General features: G+C 48.2%; 2 protein-coding genes across 2 annotated transcripts; one reads left to right on the top strand and one right to left on the bottom strand.

Annotated features, from left to right (window-relative positions):
* Positions 1-1829: 1829 nt before the first annotated feature.
* Positions 1830-3219, bottom strand: LOC120901077. Its single transcript, XM_040308783.1, has 2 exons — positions 3128-3219; positions 1830-2613 (listed from the first exon to the last, which is right to left on the bottom strand). The coding sequence occupies exons 1-2, from the start codon at positions 3217-3219 to the stop codon at positions 1830-1832; spliced, it is 876 nt and encodes a 291-aa protein (XP_040164717.1).
* A 472-nt stretch (positions 3220-3691) lies between these two features.
* LOC120904498 lies at positions 3692-5285 on the top strand. The gene is made up of 2 exons (XM_040314531.1): positions 3692-5095; positions 5151-5285. The coding sequence occupies exons 1-2, from the start codon at positions 3707-3709 to the stop codon at positions 5220-5222; spliced, it is 1461 nt and encodes a 486-aa protein (XP_040170465.1). The 5' UTR covers positions 3692-3706; the 3' UTR covers positions 5223-5285.
* Positions 5286-15584: the final 10299 nt, after the last annotated feature.

The following is a 15584-nucleotide window of genomic DNA, read 5'->3' as shown; positions in this document are numbered from 1 at the left end:
GATTTTAACCGTGAAAAATTCTCTGCACCGTCGAACTACCTCAAAAGGTCCTTCATACGGTGCTTGTAAACCCGTTCTCACTTTATCTACCCGTACGAAAACATGTTTACAGGTTTGAAGGTTGGTCATGTAAATCGATGAGATTCGAAACCGTCAACAGCGAAACGGTCACCGGTTTTGAACAGCATCTTTCGAATGCGTTTCGAAAGATTGCGCTTGCGTTCCGAAACGCACTTTGACCCGATAACCTCGTGTCCCCACGTCAGGTTATCGATACGTCATGTGGGAGCGTGCGTGAGAGAGAATTTTGTGCGTAAATTCTCTCTCAGCATCCTGAGGAATCGGCTATCGTGGGCTTCGTGCGATCGATCAGCGGATCGATCGAGCATTCGTATACGTGTAGTTGAGTTGAATAAATGGTATGATTATAACGTTTTAAAGACATTCTACGTTCTAGTGTTTTTTTATCCTTTTTGCGACTTCGTGAGAGAACATTTGGTGACCCCGACGTGATACGTTCTACGTGAAAAAGGTTAAATAATAGTGAGTTGTGCTACGTGCTAGTGAAAAGAAGGCAATATGCCGACGGAGGATCAAACAGCAGACGAAAACCAGCGGATCAAGTTGGAAACGACTCGCCAACTGACAGGCCTAGAAAGTGCGCTGCAAAACATTTTATCGCAAGTGCGCGAAGGTAGATTGAGCCAGCAAATGGCTAAGAGTAAGGATGAGATCGCAGCGTTATTGTGGAGCGAAGGCAATAAAGCGCTGTTGCAGCTGGAAGCAATATCGGGTCCGCAACCTCGACGCGATACGTTCGTTGAGGCCTACGCGCAAGTAAAAACCGAACTGAGGAAAGTGTATGCGGTGGAAGTGCCGCCTACTCCGCAGTTAGATGTAACACTTGCATCAACCCCTTCCCGCTCCGATCACCTTCCGCGCATCGAACTTCCGAAGTTTAACGGTGATCCTTCGGAATGGCCAGCGTTCGCGGGACGGTTCGAAAAGCGGATTGTCGGTTTGACAGGTGATGCGGAGCGGTACGCGTTCCTTATAAAGTGTTTCGATCGGTGCGATATTGCGCGGAACAGTTGCGAAGCCTTCGAAAACGCTGGTATGCCCTTCGAAAGGGCATGGAGTAAGTTGGAGGAAAGGTTCTACAAGAAACGGGTAGCTTTCCTCAGCCACTTTAACTATCTCAGAGACCTTCCAAAAATGACTGTGGCGTCTTCCAACGGGCTTATGCGGATAATAGATGTGGTCGAAACATCAACCTCCGCAGCGAAGCAAATTGCAGGCGCAAGCGGACAACGGCCTAGCGTGGTGGAGGATGGAATGCTGGTGAGCCTGGTTATGTCCAACCTAGACGATGAAACCATAACCAGAATATCCCGTAAGCTGGACGTCCACACCATTCCGACGTGGAAGGAACTGCGCGACGAGCTCGATAGGTTGTCGAGTTCGCTATACTATGAGCCGCGGAAAAGCGCCGCGTCCCGTCCTGACCGCGCTTCTATTAGTAACAAGCGCCCAATACGTGCGGCATTCGTAGCCACGGTGGATACAGTAAGTACCAGTCAGACGCCAACCCCGCAAACCCAGCGAACTAGATACAGCTCGGTGGATCACCAGCCAGGCACGCGACGCTGCTATGCGTGCGACAAGCCGGGCCACACGGGCCCACTGTGTCCAGAGCTGCAGGTTCGGTCGGAATGTGAACGCATCAACTACGTGATGAGCAAAGGCAAGTGCGTGAATTGCCTTTCCAGCCAGCACCCCGCTTCGCAGTGCCCCAGCAACAAAAGATGCCAAGTGTGTAGACAAAAGCATCATACTCTTTTGCACGTGAAATCTTCCGAAGCTGCGAAGTGACAACCACATTCCGTTTCGCCACCACGTGGTGTCCGGCGTCCCTGCTCCGTGCTTCCGTCGCCGCGTTCCCGCTCCGTGCCGCCATCCACAAGCATTAGTACTGTGCTTTCAGCGATGGCCGATCCACGTGGTGTCCGGCGTTCCTGCTCCGTGCTTCCGTCGCCGCGTTCCCGCTCCGTGCCGCCATCCAAAAGCACTAGTGCCGTGCTTTCAGCGATGTCCGATCCACGTGGTGTCCGGCGTTCCTGCTCCGTGCTTCCGTCGCCGCGTTCCTGCTCCGTGCCGCCATCCACAAGCACTAGTGCCGTGCTTTCAGCGATGGCCGATCCACGTGGTGTCCGGCGTTCCTGCTCCGTGCTGCCGTCCCCGCGTTCCCGCTCCGTGCCGCCATCCACAAGCACTAGTGCCGTGCTTTCAGCGATGGCCGATCCACGTGGTGTCCGGCGTTCCTGCTCCGTGCTGCCGTCCCCGCGTTCCCGCTCCGTGCCGCCATCCACAAGCATTCGTGCCGTGCTTTCAGCGATGGCCGATCCACGTGGTGTCCGGCGTTCCTGCTCCGTGCTTCCGTCGCCGCGTTCCCGCTCCGTGCCGCCATCCAAAAGCACTAGTGCCGTGCTTTCAGCGATGACCGATCCACGCGCTCGGTCCGTTTCGCCGCCGCGTGGTGTCCTGCGTTCCTGCTCCGTGCTGCCGTCCCCGCGTTCCCGCTCCGTGCTGCCATCCCCAAGCACTAGTGCCGTGCTTTCAGCGATAGCCGATCCACGCGCTCGGTCCGTTTCGTCGCCGCGTGGTGTCTTGCATTCCCGCTCTGCTCAGCCATTGCTAGGTGTGCGCGCATCTTCCCCTGCAATGGATGATGTTGGTATCGTATCCTCCTGTTCCAATCTAAGCCATCCCCTAGCAGTGAGGATGGCTCCAGCTGCCAAGCGTTCCGCTACGTGTGGTTCAATGCATCTGTCTGGTGTATCATCTCGTGACGTCTCTAACCTTGCCAACCACGTTTTGCCAGCAACTGTTGCGGTGCTTATTCAAGACGGCCTGGGGGAGTGGCAACGAATCCGTTGCCTGCTAGATTCTGGGTGCCAAATCCAAGCCATCACGGCGTCCGCTGTGAAACGGTTGAGGTTACCGTTACTGTCTGAGAAAATTACGCTAATGGGGATAAATGGTAAACTCCCTGTATCGAATAAAATTCGTACAAAAGTCATAGCAATTAATGGATCCTACCGTTTCAGCTCCAATTTCTACGTCATACCGGAACTCAGTGCGCAACCCTATCGCACAATCAAGCAGGACGAACTGAGCCTCCCACCTGGCAAGCGACTCGCCGATGAAAACTTCAGTCATATAGGGCCAGTTGATGCGATATTAGGGGCCGGAATATGCTATGACTCGATCGGTGCAGGACTTCATCGCTTACCTAATGGACTCACTTTACAAAACACCAAATTCGGTTGGATAGTTGGAGGGTTGCTATGCAATATGACCTCCACTAATCTCCACTCGCGGAGTTGTCATAAGGCGACCTATATTGACGACCTGGAAGTGAGCCTTGAGCGATTTTGGAAGGTGGAAGAACTGCCACCTGACGTCCCAGACCGGTTAGCTTTACAAGACCATGAGCTCGAGGAACATTTCAGAGCTCACACGAAGATTGCTGAGGATGGTCGATACGTCGTCCGGATTCCCCCTACGGGGGGAGTTGACGCAACTGGGAGACTCCATCGAACAGGCTCAACGACGATTATTATCACTCGAGCGGAAGCTGTCTCGGCATGAAGATACTTATGAGGAGTACCGAAAGTTCATGCGCGAATATCTTGAGCTAAGACACATGACTCCTGTACCGGCAGACGAACTACATAAGGTTCGATACGTAATCCCACATTCGTGTGTGATAAAACCAGATTCTACAACCACGAAGCTGCGAGTAGTCTTCGACGCGAGTGCGAAGTCCACCACTGGAATTTCGCTTAACGACCTACAAGCCATCGGGCCAGTGATACAACCGGATCTCCTTCACTTATGGTTGCATTTTCGGACGCAAACAGTGGTGGTTACAGCGGACATTGCGAAGATGTATCGCCAAATCTGGGTAGCTGACTCGGACACCTGGATGCAGTGCATATTATGGCGCGAAGATGCAAGAGATACCGCTCAAATGTATAGGCTACGTACCGTCACTTACGGCAAGGCCTCCTCGTCGTATCTTGCGTGTAGAGCGTTATATGAGGCGGGCGAGGAAGTGCGTTCATCCAATCCGGAAATCGCTGACGCCATTCAGCGCTCATTCTACGTGGATAACCTGTCCTTGGGTGCTGCGACTCCGGACGAATTACGTGTGCTTAGCTGCGGGATTGAACGGGCACTTATGAATAGAGGAATGCCCTTACGGAAATGGGCATCCAATGTCCCTGCAGTAGTACATGATGTGCCAGAAGAACACCTTGACTCTCCGGTGCAAATCGGCGACAGACAGGCTATCAAAATGCTGGGTCTAGCGTGGTGTCCTTCAGAAGACACATTCCAGCTTATCATTGACAATGATTGCCACCTGCCCGTAAACTCCATGACCAAACGATGCTTAGTGGCAAGAATTGCCAAACTTTACGATCCAGTTGGAATCCTGCAACACGTGATCATCACCGCAAAAATCCTCATGCAAAATCTATGGCGCGACAATCTTACATGGGACGAAACTGTACCACCTCATGCCCTTGCTAAGTGGAACGAGTTTGCGGCTCAACTACCAGTCCTTCGGCAGCTATACATCCCAAGAATGGCGCTGCCAAGTGAAGCAGAAAATAGTACCATCTATGGTTTTTGTGATGCCTCAACAAAAGCATATGGGTGTGCAATATACGTTCGCTACTTGGATGGTAATGGAGAAAGACGATCGCGACTCCTATGTGCCAAGTCAAGAGTTGCACCGCTGAAGGAACTGACTTTGCCCAGACTAGAACTCCAAGCAGCACTCTTGCTAGCTGAACTCTACGTGAAAATAAAGGACGTATTCGGCACCCGAGTCCAACAAACTAGATGGTGGACTGACTCGCAAGTCGTATTAGCCTGGATACGTTCCGATAATTCGAAATTAGACGTCTTCGTAAAAAATCGAGTATCCAAGATATGCGCTGCGACCAATGCATGTGATTGGCACTATGTGCCAACAAAGCTAAACCCGGCAGACATCGTATCCAGGGGACTTCCAGCTAGCAAATTGGTGAGAGGGGAAAATATGAAATTCTGGTTAAACGGTCCGAATTGTATCATTACAGATTCCTGCCCGCAAACCAATGATGGTTACGAGACCATATCAGAAGAGGTTGCAGCCCCACCACAAGCTTTAGCGGCAACCGTAGGCCCCGCTTGTGAAGATTTGATAGCTCAATATAAGTACCACAATTCCTTCATTAAGAAGGGCGACATTTTGCATGGCTTAGCAGAATCATCCACAACTTCAAAGTTAATTCTGCCAGGCTCCGTGAGACCTCTTCTACGGTGGAAAGAAAAACCGGTCCCTTGCTGCTGGACGAATTGGAATCCGGACTTCAATTGTTGCTACGGGTAATGCAGGCCACAGCATTCCCCAATGAGGTACGAGAAATGCACGAATCTGGACAGGTTAGCTCAAAAGGTCCTCTTCAGCACCTTAACCCGATCGTTCGAGACAACCTGATACGCGTGAAGGGACGATTGGAGAACGCAGAAATGACGGATGATGCGAGAGTGCCGATCTTAGTGCCGAAATCACATCCCTTTTCTCGCACTATTGTACGGTACCTTCATGAATACAATCACCACGCCGGTACGGACCTAGTTATGGCAGAATTTCGGGCAAGGTTCTGGATGCGAGATCTTCGACGCACAGTTATCGGTGTGACATCGCGATGTATCGTATGTATACGAGCCAGACCTAAACAATTCGTGCAGCAAATGGGCCAATTGCCTGCTGCCCGGGTAACTGTGTCACCCGCTTTCACCCACACGGGGGTGGACTTATGTGGACCTTTCTACGTCATCCCTCACACCAGATCGACACGGCGGATAGAAGTCTACGCGTGCATATTCGTCTGTTTTGCTACCAAGGCAATTCATCTGGAAGTGATGAAAAAACCTTTCAACGTCTGCTTTCATCTCAGCACTGATTCGTTTCGTATCCCTTCGTGGCAGACCAGACACGATATATTCAGATAACGGCCGAAACTTCGTTGGAGCAGCCAAAGAGTTGCGCCTGCTACGTGAAGCCTACAACAACCGCGCCTTCCAGGACGAGATAGTGAATCTAGCTGCCGAAAAGGGGATACGGTTCTCCTTCATTCCACCGCGGACCCCGAATTTCGGCGGACTTTGGGAGGCCAACATTAAAGTGGCCAAACGCCTTTTCAAGGCTGCAGCGAGGCGCGCCCATCTCAAATTGGTTGAGTTGCAAATGTTACTCTATCAAATTTCATCAATTCTCAATTCCAGGCCACTTACTGCTGCCCATGCCAATCCTGGCTCCGTCGAAGCGCTCACTCCAGCACACTTTTTGATCGCGCGGGCCTCATTCTCTATTCCTGCTACCATCCAAAACGATGATACGGACGGTGTCAAGACGAGATGGAAGCGCGTGCAAAAATTGTCCCAACAATTTTGGTCTCGCTGGCAAGCCGATTACCTGTCCCAGCTACGATGCCACGCCAAATGGACAAAACGAACTTCGAACGTGCAAGTTGGGCAGATTGTACTGGTTGGCGACGACAACCTCCCGGTCGGTCGATGGCCCATGGGGATAGTTACGAGAACTTACGTGGGACCTGACGATATGGTACGCGTTGCTGACATTCGGACAAGCAGCGGTACTTACAAGCGAAACGTAAGGCTGTTGGCTCCGTTTCCGATAGACGCCACAGAGAAGGACGCCGACGAGACACCGGCTGACCTGCTGGCCCTATCCACCGAGAAAACAGATGAAATTGGCCAGCGTGGATCCCAGCATACGATGCATAATGCGATCTCTGAACTTGAGGATGACCAACCACCTTCGTGCAGCGTTTGGGACGGCCGACTGCGTCCCAAAGGGGGGAGAAAATGGTCATGTAAATCGATGAGATTCGAAACCGTCAACGGCGAAACGGTCACCGGTTTTGAACAGCATCTTTCGAATGCGTTTCGAAAGATTGCGCTTGCGTTCCGAAACGCACTTTGACCCGATAACCTCGTGTCCCCACGTCAGGTTATCGATACGTCATGTGGGAGCGTGTGTGAGAGAGAATTTTGTGCGTAAATTCTCTCTCAGCATCCTGGGGAATCGGCTATCGTGGGCTTCGTGCGATCGATCAGCGGATCGATCGAGCATTCGTATACGTGTAGTTGAGTTGAATGAATGGTATGATTATAACGTTTTAAAGACATTCTACGTTCTAGTGTTTTTTTTATCCTTTTTGCGACTTCGTGAGAGAACAAAGGTGTTTTGGTAAGTAAACCGGTGTTGTATCATTTAGTTTTGGTGGGCATGGGTCAATGTGCCTTAGCGCTTTTTAAAAATCCTGAACAAATTCGGGTACGTCCTCGACGGATTTTGCAGCAGAGGGTAAAAATACTTCGGAAGGAAGTCGCAAACTTTCTCCATATACCATTTCTGCTGGAGCGCCTTTTAATGCGTCTCTGTGCTACTCGAATGCCCAGCAGAATCAGTGGCAATCGAGAAATCCAATGCGTATTGTCTTCACAGGCTTTTAACGCTCCTTTTAAGAGTCGATGGAATCTTTCAACCATTCCATTGGATTGAGGGTGATACGCAGTCGTTTTAATGTGATGTGTTTCTAACAACTTTGTTAGTTCTTCAAACAGTTTTGACTGGAACTGTCTGCCTCTATCGGTTGTGATTGTAGATGGACAACCAAACCTTGGAATGTAATTCCTTACAAATGTTTCAGCTAGCGTTTTAGCCGAAATATCAGGCATCGGATAGCATTCCGGCCAACGTCTAAAACGGTCAACAATGGTCAGTAAGTAGCTCATTCCTTCGGATGGTGGCAATGGACCAACGATGTCCATGTGCACATGTTCAAATCTCCCTTTTGGAACGGATAATGCTTCCAAAGGCGAGCGAGTGTGACGACCAATTTTAGATTTTTGGCATCCAACACACGAACGAGTCCAGTTTCCCACGTCCTTGTTCATTGACGGCCAGAAAAATCTTTCAGATAACAGCTTGCGTGATGCGCGAATACCCGGATGGGATAGGTTGTGTAGGTTGGTGAAAGTTTTTTTTCTTAGAGATTGAGGAACATACAACCTATTCTGTCCAGTCGACGACTCGAATAATAGTTTGTTTTTATCCAATAATAATTGATTTAATTTGAATTTGTAGTTTGCCTGACTGTTTGAGTCTTCAAATAGTTGTTTTAGCTGTTCGTCTTTTTGTTGTTCCTTTGCAATTGCTTCATATGTGAAGTTTGTGATTTCGTTGGTTTCTCCTATTCGAGATAACGCATTTGCCACAACGTTGCTCTCGCCAGTAATGTACTTTATATCCGTTGTGAATTGTGAAATAAAGTCTAGTTGTCGGCATTGTCTTGGGGATTTTTCTGTTTTTGAATTTAGGGCATGGATCAATGGTTTATGATCTGTATAAACCGTGAACGATCTACCTTCTAGAAAATGTCGGAAATGTTTTATCCCAAGAGTAATAGCGAGCAATTCTCTATCGAATGTGGAATACCTCTGTTCCGTGGGCGTCATCGTTTTTTGAAAAAAACGCAAGAGGTTCCAAAATGCCTTCGCTAGTTTGTTGTAATACTGCCCCTACAGCAACACTAGAAGCATCTGTTGTTAGTGTATAAGTAGCATTACTTTTCGGATGCACGAGCATGGTAGCGTTTGAAAGTTCATCCTTTATTTGATTTAGTGCTTGTTCACAAGCGTCAGACCATTCGAATTTTATTTTCCTATTTTTGTTGTGCTCTTTTACTAACTGGTGAAGCACTCTTAGCTTATCTGAAATGTTAGGAATAAAGCGGTGATAATAATTCACCATTCCCAAAACTCTTTGAAGCTGTTTCACCGAACATGGTGAAGGAAAATCTCGAATGGCCATTATTTTTTCTGGCGATGGTGTTATCCCTTTCGCCGAAATGGTGTGGCTCAGGAATTCTATTTGATTCACACCAAGAATGCATTTTGATGGCTTAAGTTTTATATCGTGATCCGTTAAACGTTTTAGAAAAATGTGCAAGTGTTCTAAATGGGATTCACGCGTCGAACTAGCTATCAGAATGTCATCTATGTATACAAACACAAAATCTAAATCATGAAAAATATTATTCATGAGTCGTTGAAAACACTGGCTTGCATTTCTGAGGCCAAACGGCATCCTTAGAAATTCAAATAACCCGAACGGCGTGGTTATCGCCGTTTTGTGGATGTCTTCCTCGGCAATAGGTATGATGTGGTACGCTCGAATGATATCCAACTTAGAAAAAAATTTGCAACCATCCAAGTTCATCGTAAAATCCTGCACATGCGGGATCGGATAACGATCAGGTATTGTGATGGCATTTAAACGCCTATAATCGCCGCAAGGTCTCCAATCTGAATCAGGTTTGGGTACCATGTGTAGCGGTGACGAAGCTGACGACGAGGACACTCTGCAGATTCCCAGATCCAACATGTGTTGAAATTCTGCTTGAGCAATCTTGTGCTTTTTCGGATCCAGACGTCGTAGTTTAGAAAATGGTAAGCTTCCTTTGGTTTCGATGTTATGTACTATCGAATGCCTAACTGGCTTTTTATAATCTGGTGGATCCACTAATGTTGGATATTTTTTAAAAATTTCACCAAATATGCTCGATTCAATCATCCAGTTTTTGGGGGTAGGTGTATCCACCAAAGCGATGGTTGCGATCGTTTCTTGTCCTGTAAGATGATCGATCAACCTCTTTCTTTTTAAGTCGACCCACAAATCGTGCTTCGCTAAAAAATCAGCCCCAATGATTGGTCGATTCACTTCAGCAAGTGTGAAACAGTGCGAAAACACTCTCCTAAGTCCAAGACTTAACTGTAGCAACTTGGTTCCGTAAGTAGCAATAGGGCTACCATTAGCTGCTACTAGTTGGTGTTCAGCTTGTTTGATGACTTTTCCAAAAAGATTGTACGGTATGACGGACACGTCGGCACCTGTATCTACAAGGAAGGTAAATGTTGTTTTTTCATCGTCAATGAAAAGACGAGAGGAGCCCAATATTGCTCTCGGGTTGCCCGCCGCTGCCGTTGAGCAAATTAGTTTTTTGCTGCGAAAAATTCCAGGGTTTTTGGCACCGTCGTGCTTGTTCGCCAAACCGAAAATGAAAATAACACATGGGGTGCTTCCGAACCTGTGATGGTGTTCTTGCACGTTTTTGGCTCTGAGATCTTTCTCGCTGTCTTCCTCTATTATTTCCTGTTTGGAAGGAAATTCTCCTTAGCATACTACGCAGTTCAGAAATTTCCTGTCGCAATATTGCAGTTTCATTCGAGGGATTTCTTCCCGAGCTTTCACTAGAAGAAACGCCTGCGATTGATGATACCGCTCCGGCTTGGGTTGCTTCCCACACCCTGTCTGCGATTTTAATTAGCTCATTGATTTCTCGGTTTCCGATGGCAATGAGCGCTACTTCCATTGTTTTTGGCAATCTTGATAACCAAAGCTTACGAATAAGCTCGGAAGTGAGGTTTGCAGAATCACCGGCCAGCTGAACCATGTGTCTGTAAAAATCAGACGGACTACGATCACCCATTTGTACGTGATACAACAACTGAGTGATTCGTTGTTCTTCACTCGCGTTAAGCCTTTCTAGAAGTTGGCTTTTTAAATGTGAGTACGGGTTGTTTGGTAATGGCATAGTTATTATGTCCATTATTTTCGGCAAGACGTTTTTCGGGAGCACGCTTAGAACGTGAGAATATTTCGAGCGTTCCCTTGTAACGTTTGAAATATCGAATTCAGCTTCTGCTGCCACAAACCATGCTCTTGGAGCGTCTTCCCAAAAACAAGGCAATTTTGTGGAAATTTTTTCTATGACCAAATGTGAGTTTTCTTGTTCCGTCGCTCCCGCCACCGATGACGGCCCCGCGGCTCGCACCGGAATTGCACTGGGACCAGCATTTTTATCATCACTTTCGTTCTTTGACATTTTGGGTTCACAGAATATTCCCTATCTAATAAAAAAATGTACCTAATTCTCTCTAAAATGCTTACACTATTGAGTTGAATTTTTTTTTTAATGAAAATTGCGTATTATGATGAAAAAAAATTTTTTTTGAAATGTTTACGACGTATCACGAAACGATTGTGAAATATGTATAAATATGCATATATATAAATAGGTCGGCAAATTCAAATTTAACGCATGTTAATATTTAACGCAATAGTATATACGATAATAATGTAATGATGGAACGCGGGAAAATACGTTATAATAAGAGAAAAGATAAAATAAAATAAAGGAACGAGCTCACCGATATCGTGGCGTATAGCGTCAGCAGCCGGTAGGTCACCACGAGGGTCTCAGCTCGTTGTTCTCGATAGCGGCTGCGGCGTTGTGGTTCATGCAGCAAAGACGATGCTGCGCCGAAGAAAATCTCGACACGTTATTGCAATGGCTGCGCCGACGAAAAACTGCACACGTCATCTACGATGTTGCACCGTAAAAAGCTGCACTCGTCATCCACGATGTTCCGCACGTTCGTTCACGTTGAAATCTGCGTCCGTTCGTTCACTATGATGTTCCGTCGAATGATTGGCACGTCATCTTATGCTGCTTCCCGTTGTTTTACACAGCTCGATTTCTGCTGCGCGATGGGTTAACGTGGTTTTCCACATAGAGGATCGAGATGGCTGCTGCATGTGGTTTCCACCATACAGGATCGCGATGGCTGCTTCACGAGGTTTGCCACATAGAAAATCGCGATGGCTGCGTCACGTGGTTTGCCAAATAGAGGATCGCGATGGCTGCTTCACGTGGTTTGCCAAATAGAAGATCTCGATGGCTGCGTCACGTGGTTTGCCAAATAGAAGATCGCGTTGACTGCATCACGCGGTTTGCCAAATAGAAGATCGCGTTGCTCCCTATGCCTCGTTCTTCACACGGGAAAATTGCTGCTTTGGCGTGTGACACTCGTCAGTTTTCGGAGGGCTGGCTTCTTCCCATCCGAAAACGAGAAAAAAAACCGTGAGTGGTTTCCTTTGCGACACTCACAATGTGGGCTACCGCATGGTCTGAAACGCGGATTTCACGATGGCATTCACCCCGTACGTTGCATTGACAGGTTTTGTAGTAGCGGTAAAACACTGTCCACGCGGTAACGCGTTGCACTCTCCTTAATGTTCTGACACGCAGTGTATGTGTCCGTGTGCGTTATACTCCAGTCCTGCGTTGCAGCACGATGATAACAGGGACGTGAACAGCTGAAGAGGTGGGACCGTGATGTGCGTTAGCGACGACGGTTGTTGTTTCCTCTATCCATGCACTTAGCACTTGTTGCACTAATCACGACACTTTTCACGACACCCTTCAGATCACCTCGGGGTCACCAATTTGTAAGTTTCTACAATTACATTCACTTTATTATCTTAACCGTGCGCAGGAGAACAGTATTGTCGCGGTATACCGGAGCATTAAGAAAGAGAGCTTATCCGATCGGATGCTCCTTTTTATACCTTCTCTCTCTCGCCTTACGCTCGCTCGCCTTACGCTCGCTCGCCTATTCCTTCTCACGCACCTGTCCTTTCTCACGCACCTACGCACTCTCGCGAGGCTACGCATTTCTCTCGCTCATTATGCGTGTCCTGCCCAACTCTCCCGTTATCTTCTAAGCTCTCTAACTATCTACTTGAGACCCTAATTAACCCTTAATATCGCAGACCTCAAGTGATGAGAAAAAGCTGCCCTTCCCAATTCACTTAATTTGAACAGGCGAACACCACAACATAATTGAGGTAACATCACTAACAGGTAAGATGTGGTATCAGGTGTACAAACAAATACGCGAAGCACCTGAAATGGAGGAGATGAACGAAAAATTGCATATTGGTCGTCGTACAGCCAAGCTCAATCTACGCATGAAAGTGGCTCGTAGCATTGACAGTTCTGAGGCGATGGCACGCATACAAGGAGTTCTTCGAGGTGAGGGCTCAGTCCGTGTACTCACCCAGATGACTGAGGCCATCATAACGAATGTAGATCGATTAGCAAATGACGGAGACATTCGAAGCGCCATTGGGAACGTGACAGGGTCTGCTTCGGGCATCACGACTATACAACTATGGCAGCTGTCAGATGGTAATCAGAGGGCACGAGTTCCCTTGCCCATGGCTCATGCAAAACTAATAATTGGACTGCGCCTAAAGGTGTTATACACCATGTGTGGAGTGAAAGAAGCTCCTCTGACTCCCATAGAAAAACTGCGTTGCTATCGGTGTTTGGAAAGGGGCCATGTGTCGCGAGACTGTCACAGCCCAGTCGATCGTTCGAACGTATGTATCCGCTGCGGTACTAGTGGTCACTTAGCGACCACCTGCGAGGCAGAAGTACGTTGCGCTTTTTGTGCTGGCCTGCATCGTGTGGGCAGTGCTCAATGTGTTCAGTCTTATTCTCAATGATGATTACGCTGCAAATTAATATTTCGAACTGTAGTACTTCGCAGAATCTTATAATTCAAGCAGCGAAGGAACAACATGCTGACGTGATACTGGTATCGGAGCTATACCGACAGCCACCAAATAATGGTAATTGGGCGGTGGACTCATCGGGAAGAGTAGCGGTGGTAGCTGCTGGATCTCGACCAATCCAGCGGATGTGGGGCAGCGCTGTACCGGGTCTAGTTTCTGCTGACATTGGTGGTATAACCTTCATCAGCTGCTATGCTTCTCCTCGGATGACTGTTGCTGAGTTTGAGGAATTCCTTAACGCAGTTGAAATCGAAGTAAGTGCTTACCCTAACGTAGTGCTAGGAGGGGATTTCAGCGCCTGGCACGAGGCTTGGGGAAGCGCAAGGACGAAGCGAAAAGGCGAGGAGCTGCTCAATACCGTCGAACAGCTCGGGCTAATAGTGCTAAACCGTGGTAATACCTCAACTTTCACCGGACGAGGCATCGCAGGAGAAAGCGTGATAGACGTGACTTTTGCAAGCCCATCGATTGTGCGCTACAATACATGGGAAGTGCTTAAAAGTTATTCGTATAGCGATCATCGTTATGTCCGATTTTCTGTTGACAGCTCATCTGTTTTAGGTAATGGTATACAACTTCATCGTCATCAACACCAACTTCAACCACAGCAGCGTCGTTCTCATCGACAAAGTCCTGCACACCGAAGGAAACCTCACTGGCGCCGCGCTGGCAGGCGATGGAAGGTGGGGCAATTTCTACCGGAATCTTTTTGTTTCGCTCTCGAAGCAGTCCACTTCGCGGAGATTGCAAGGACTCCCGAGACATTTCAGGTGGCTCTCTCTAGGGCGTGTGATGTAGCAATGGAACGCGTCAGTTCATCGACACCCTACTATCAAACAAAACCTCAGGTATATTGGTGGACGCCAGAGATAGCACAATTACGTGAGCTCTGCAAAGAGGCTAGCGACAATGCTCATTCACGTGTGGACCCTGATGAGAGAGCAGCGGCATCGGAAATTCATCAAGAGAGGCGAAGTGAGCTGAAACGTGCCATAACAACCACCAAGGTGCAGCTATTTCAACAGCTAACAGACGAGGTTAATGCGAACGTGTATGGTTCGGGTTATCAGGTTGTCACCTCCCACTTGCGCGGTAGCCGCACTCCTCCCGAATTGGATCGCGAAGTGTTGGAGCGCATAGTCACCGACCTGTTTCCTGACCACGATTCATTCGATTGGCCCATGCCTACAGAAACCTCATTTGAACCTTATCGTATCCGACCTGTGACGGATTTAGAGCTGGAACGTATTGCTGACGATATGTGCTCGAGAAAGGCACCTGGGCTGGACGGCATTCCTAATATCGCTCTGAAGACTGCCATCAAGAAACATACAGAAGTGTTTCGTTCTATCTATCAAGGCTGTTTCGATCGCGGTGAATTCCCGGCTCATTGGAAAATTCAGCGTTTGGTGCTACTGCAGAAACCCGGGAAGCCACCGGGAGAATCTTCAACCTTCAGGCCTCTTGGAATGTTGAATGGGCTTGGAAAGGTGCTAGAGCGCCTTATTCTGAACCTTCTAAATGAGTTTCTTGAGAACGGTGAGACTTCCCATCTTTCCCCAAACCAGTACGGCTTCCGTCGGGGGAAATCGACGGTGCAAGCGATCCTGAGAGTAGTTCAAGCTGGAAGAACCGCGAAATCTTTTAATAGAACAAACGGACGCGACATGCGCTGTTTGATGGTGGTTTCCTTGGATGTGCGGAATGCATTTAATACGGCGCAGCTGGAAATCGATTGCAATGGCGTTGAGATCCAAAGGAGTCCCTGCTCCTCTACAAAAGTTACTGCAGCATTGGATGACTGATCGGCAACTTGTTTTTGACACCGATGATGGCCCCGTAACGCGAAATTTGTCTGCAGGCGTTCCACAGGGGTCCATATTGGGCCCCACATTGTAGAATGTTATGTATGATAGTGTGCTGGATGTAGAGTTGCCTGAAGGAGCGGAAATCATAGCCTTTGTCGATGATCTTTTGTTATTAGTTCCGGGAATTACTCGTGAAGCGGCTTCGCAGC

This window comes from Anopheles arabiensis, chromosome 3 (assembly GCF_016920715.1).
Source record: "Anopheles arabiensis isolate DONGOLA chromosome 3, AaraD3, whole genome shotgun sequence".
NCBI lineage: Eukaryota > Metazoa > Arthropoda > Insecta > Diptera > Culicidae > Anopheles > Anopheles arabiensis.
This window is presented reverse-complemented; position numbering and strand designations above follow the sequence as displayed.

Bases quoted from the DNA above. Each gene is read 5' to 3' on its own strand.
- LOC120901077 (XM_040308783.1), bottom strand. From the start codon at position 3,219: ATGACTGAAGTTTTCATCGGCGAGTCGCTTGCCAGGTGGGAGGCTCAG. The intron at 2,614-3,127 runs GTATGACGTAGA...TATCGCTGAAAG, and splicing joins GGGTTGCGCACTGAGTTCCG to CACGGCACTAGTGCTTGGGG.
- LOC120904498 (XM_040314531.1), top strand. From the start codon at position 3,707: ATGACTCCTGTACCGGCAGACGAACTACATAAGGTTCGATACGTAATC. The intron at 5,096-5,150 runs GTGAGAGGGGAA...GTATCATTACAG, and splicing joins GACTTCCAGCTAGCAAATTG to ATTCCTGCCCGCAAACCAAT.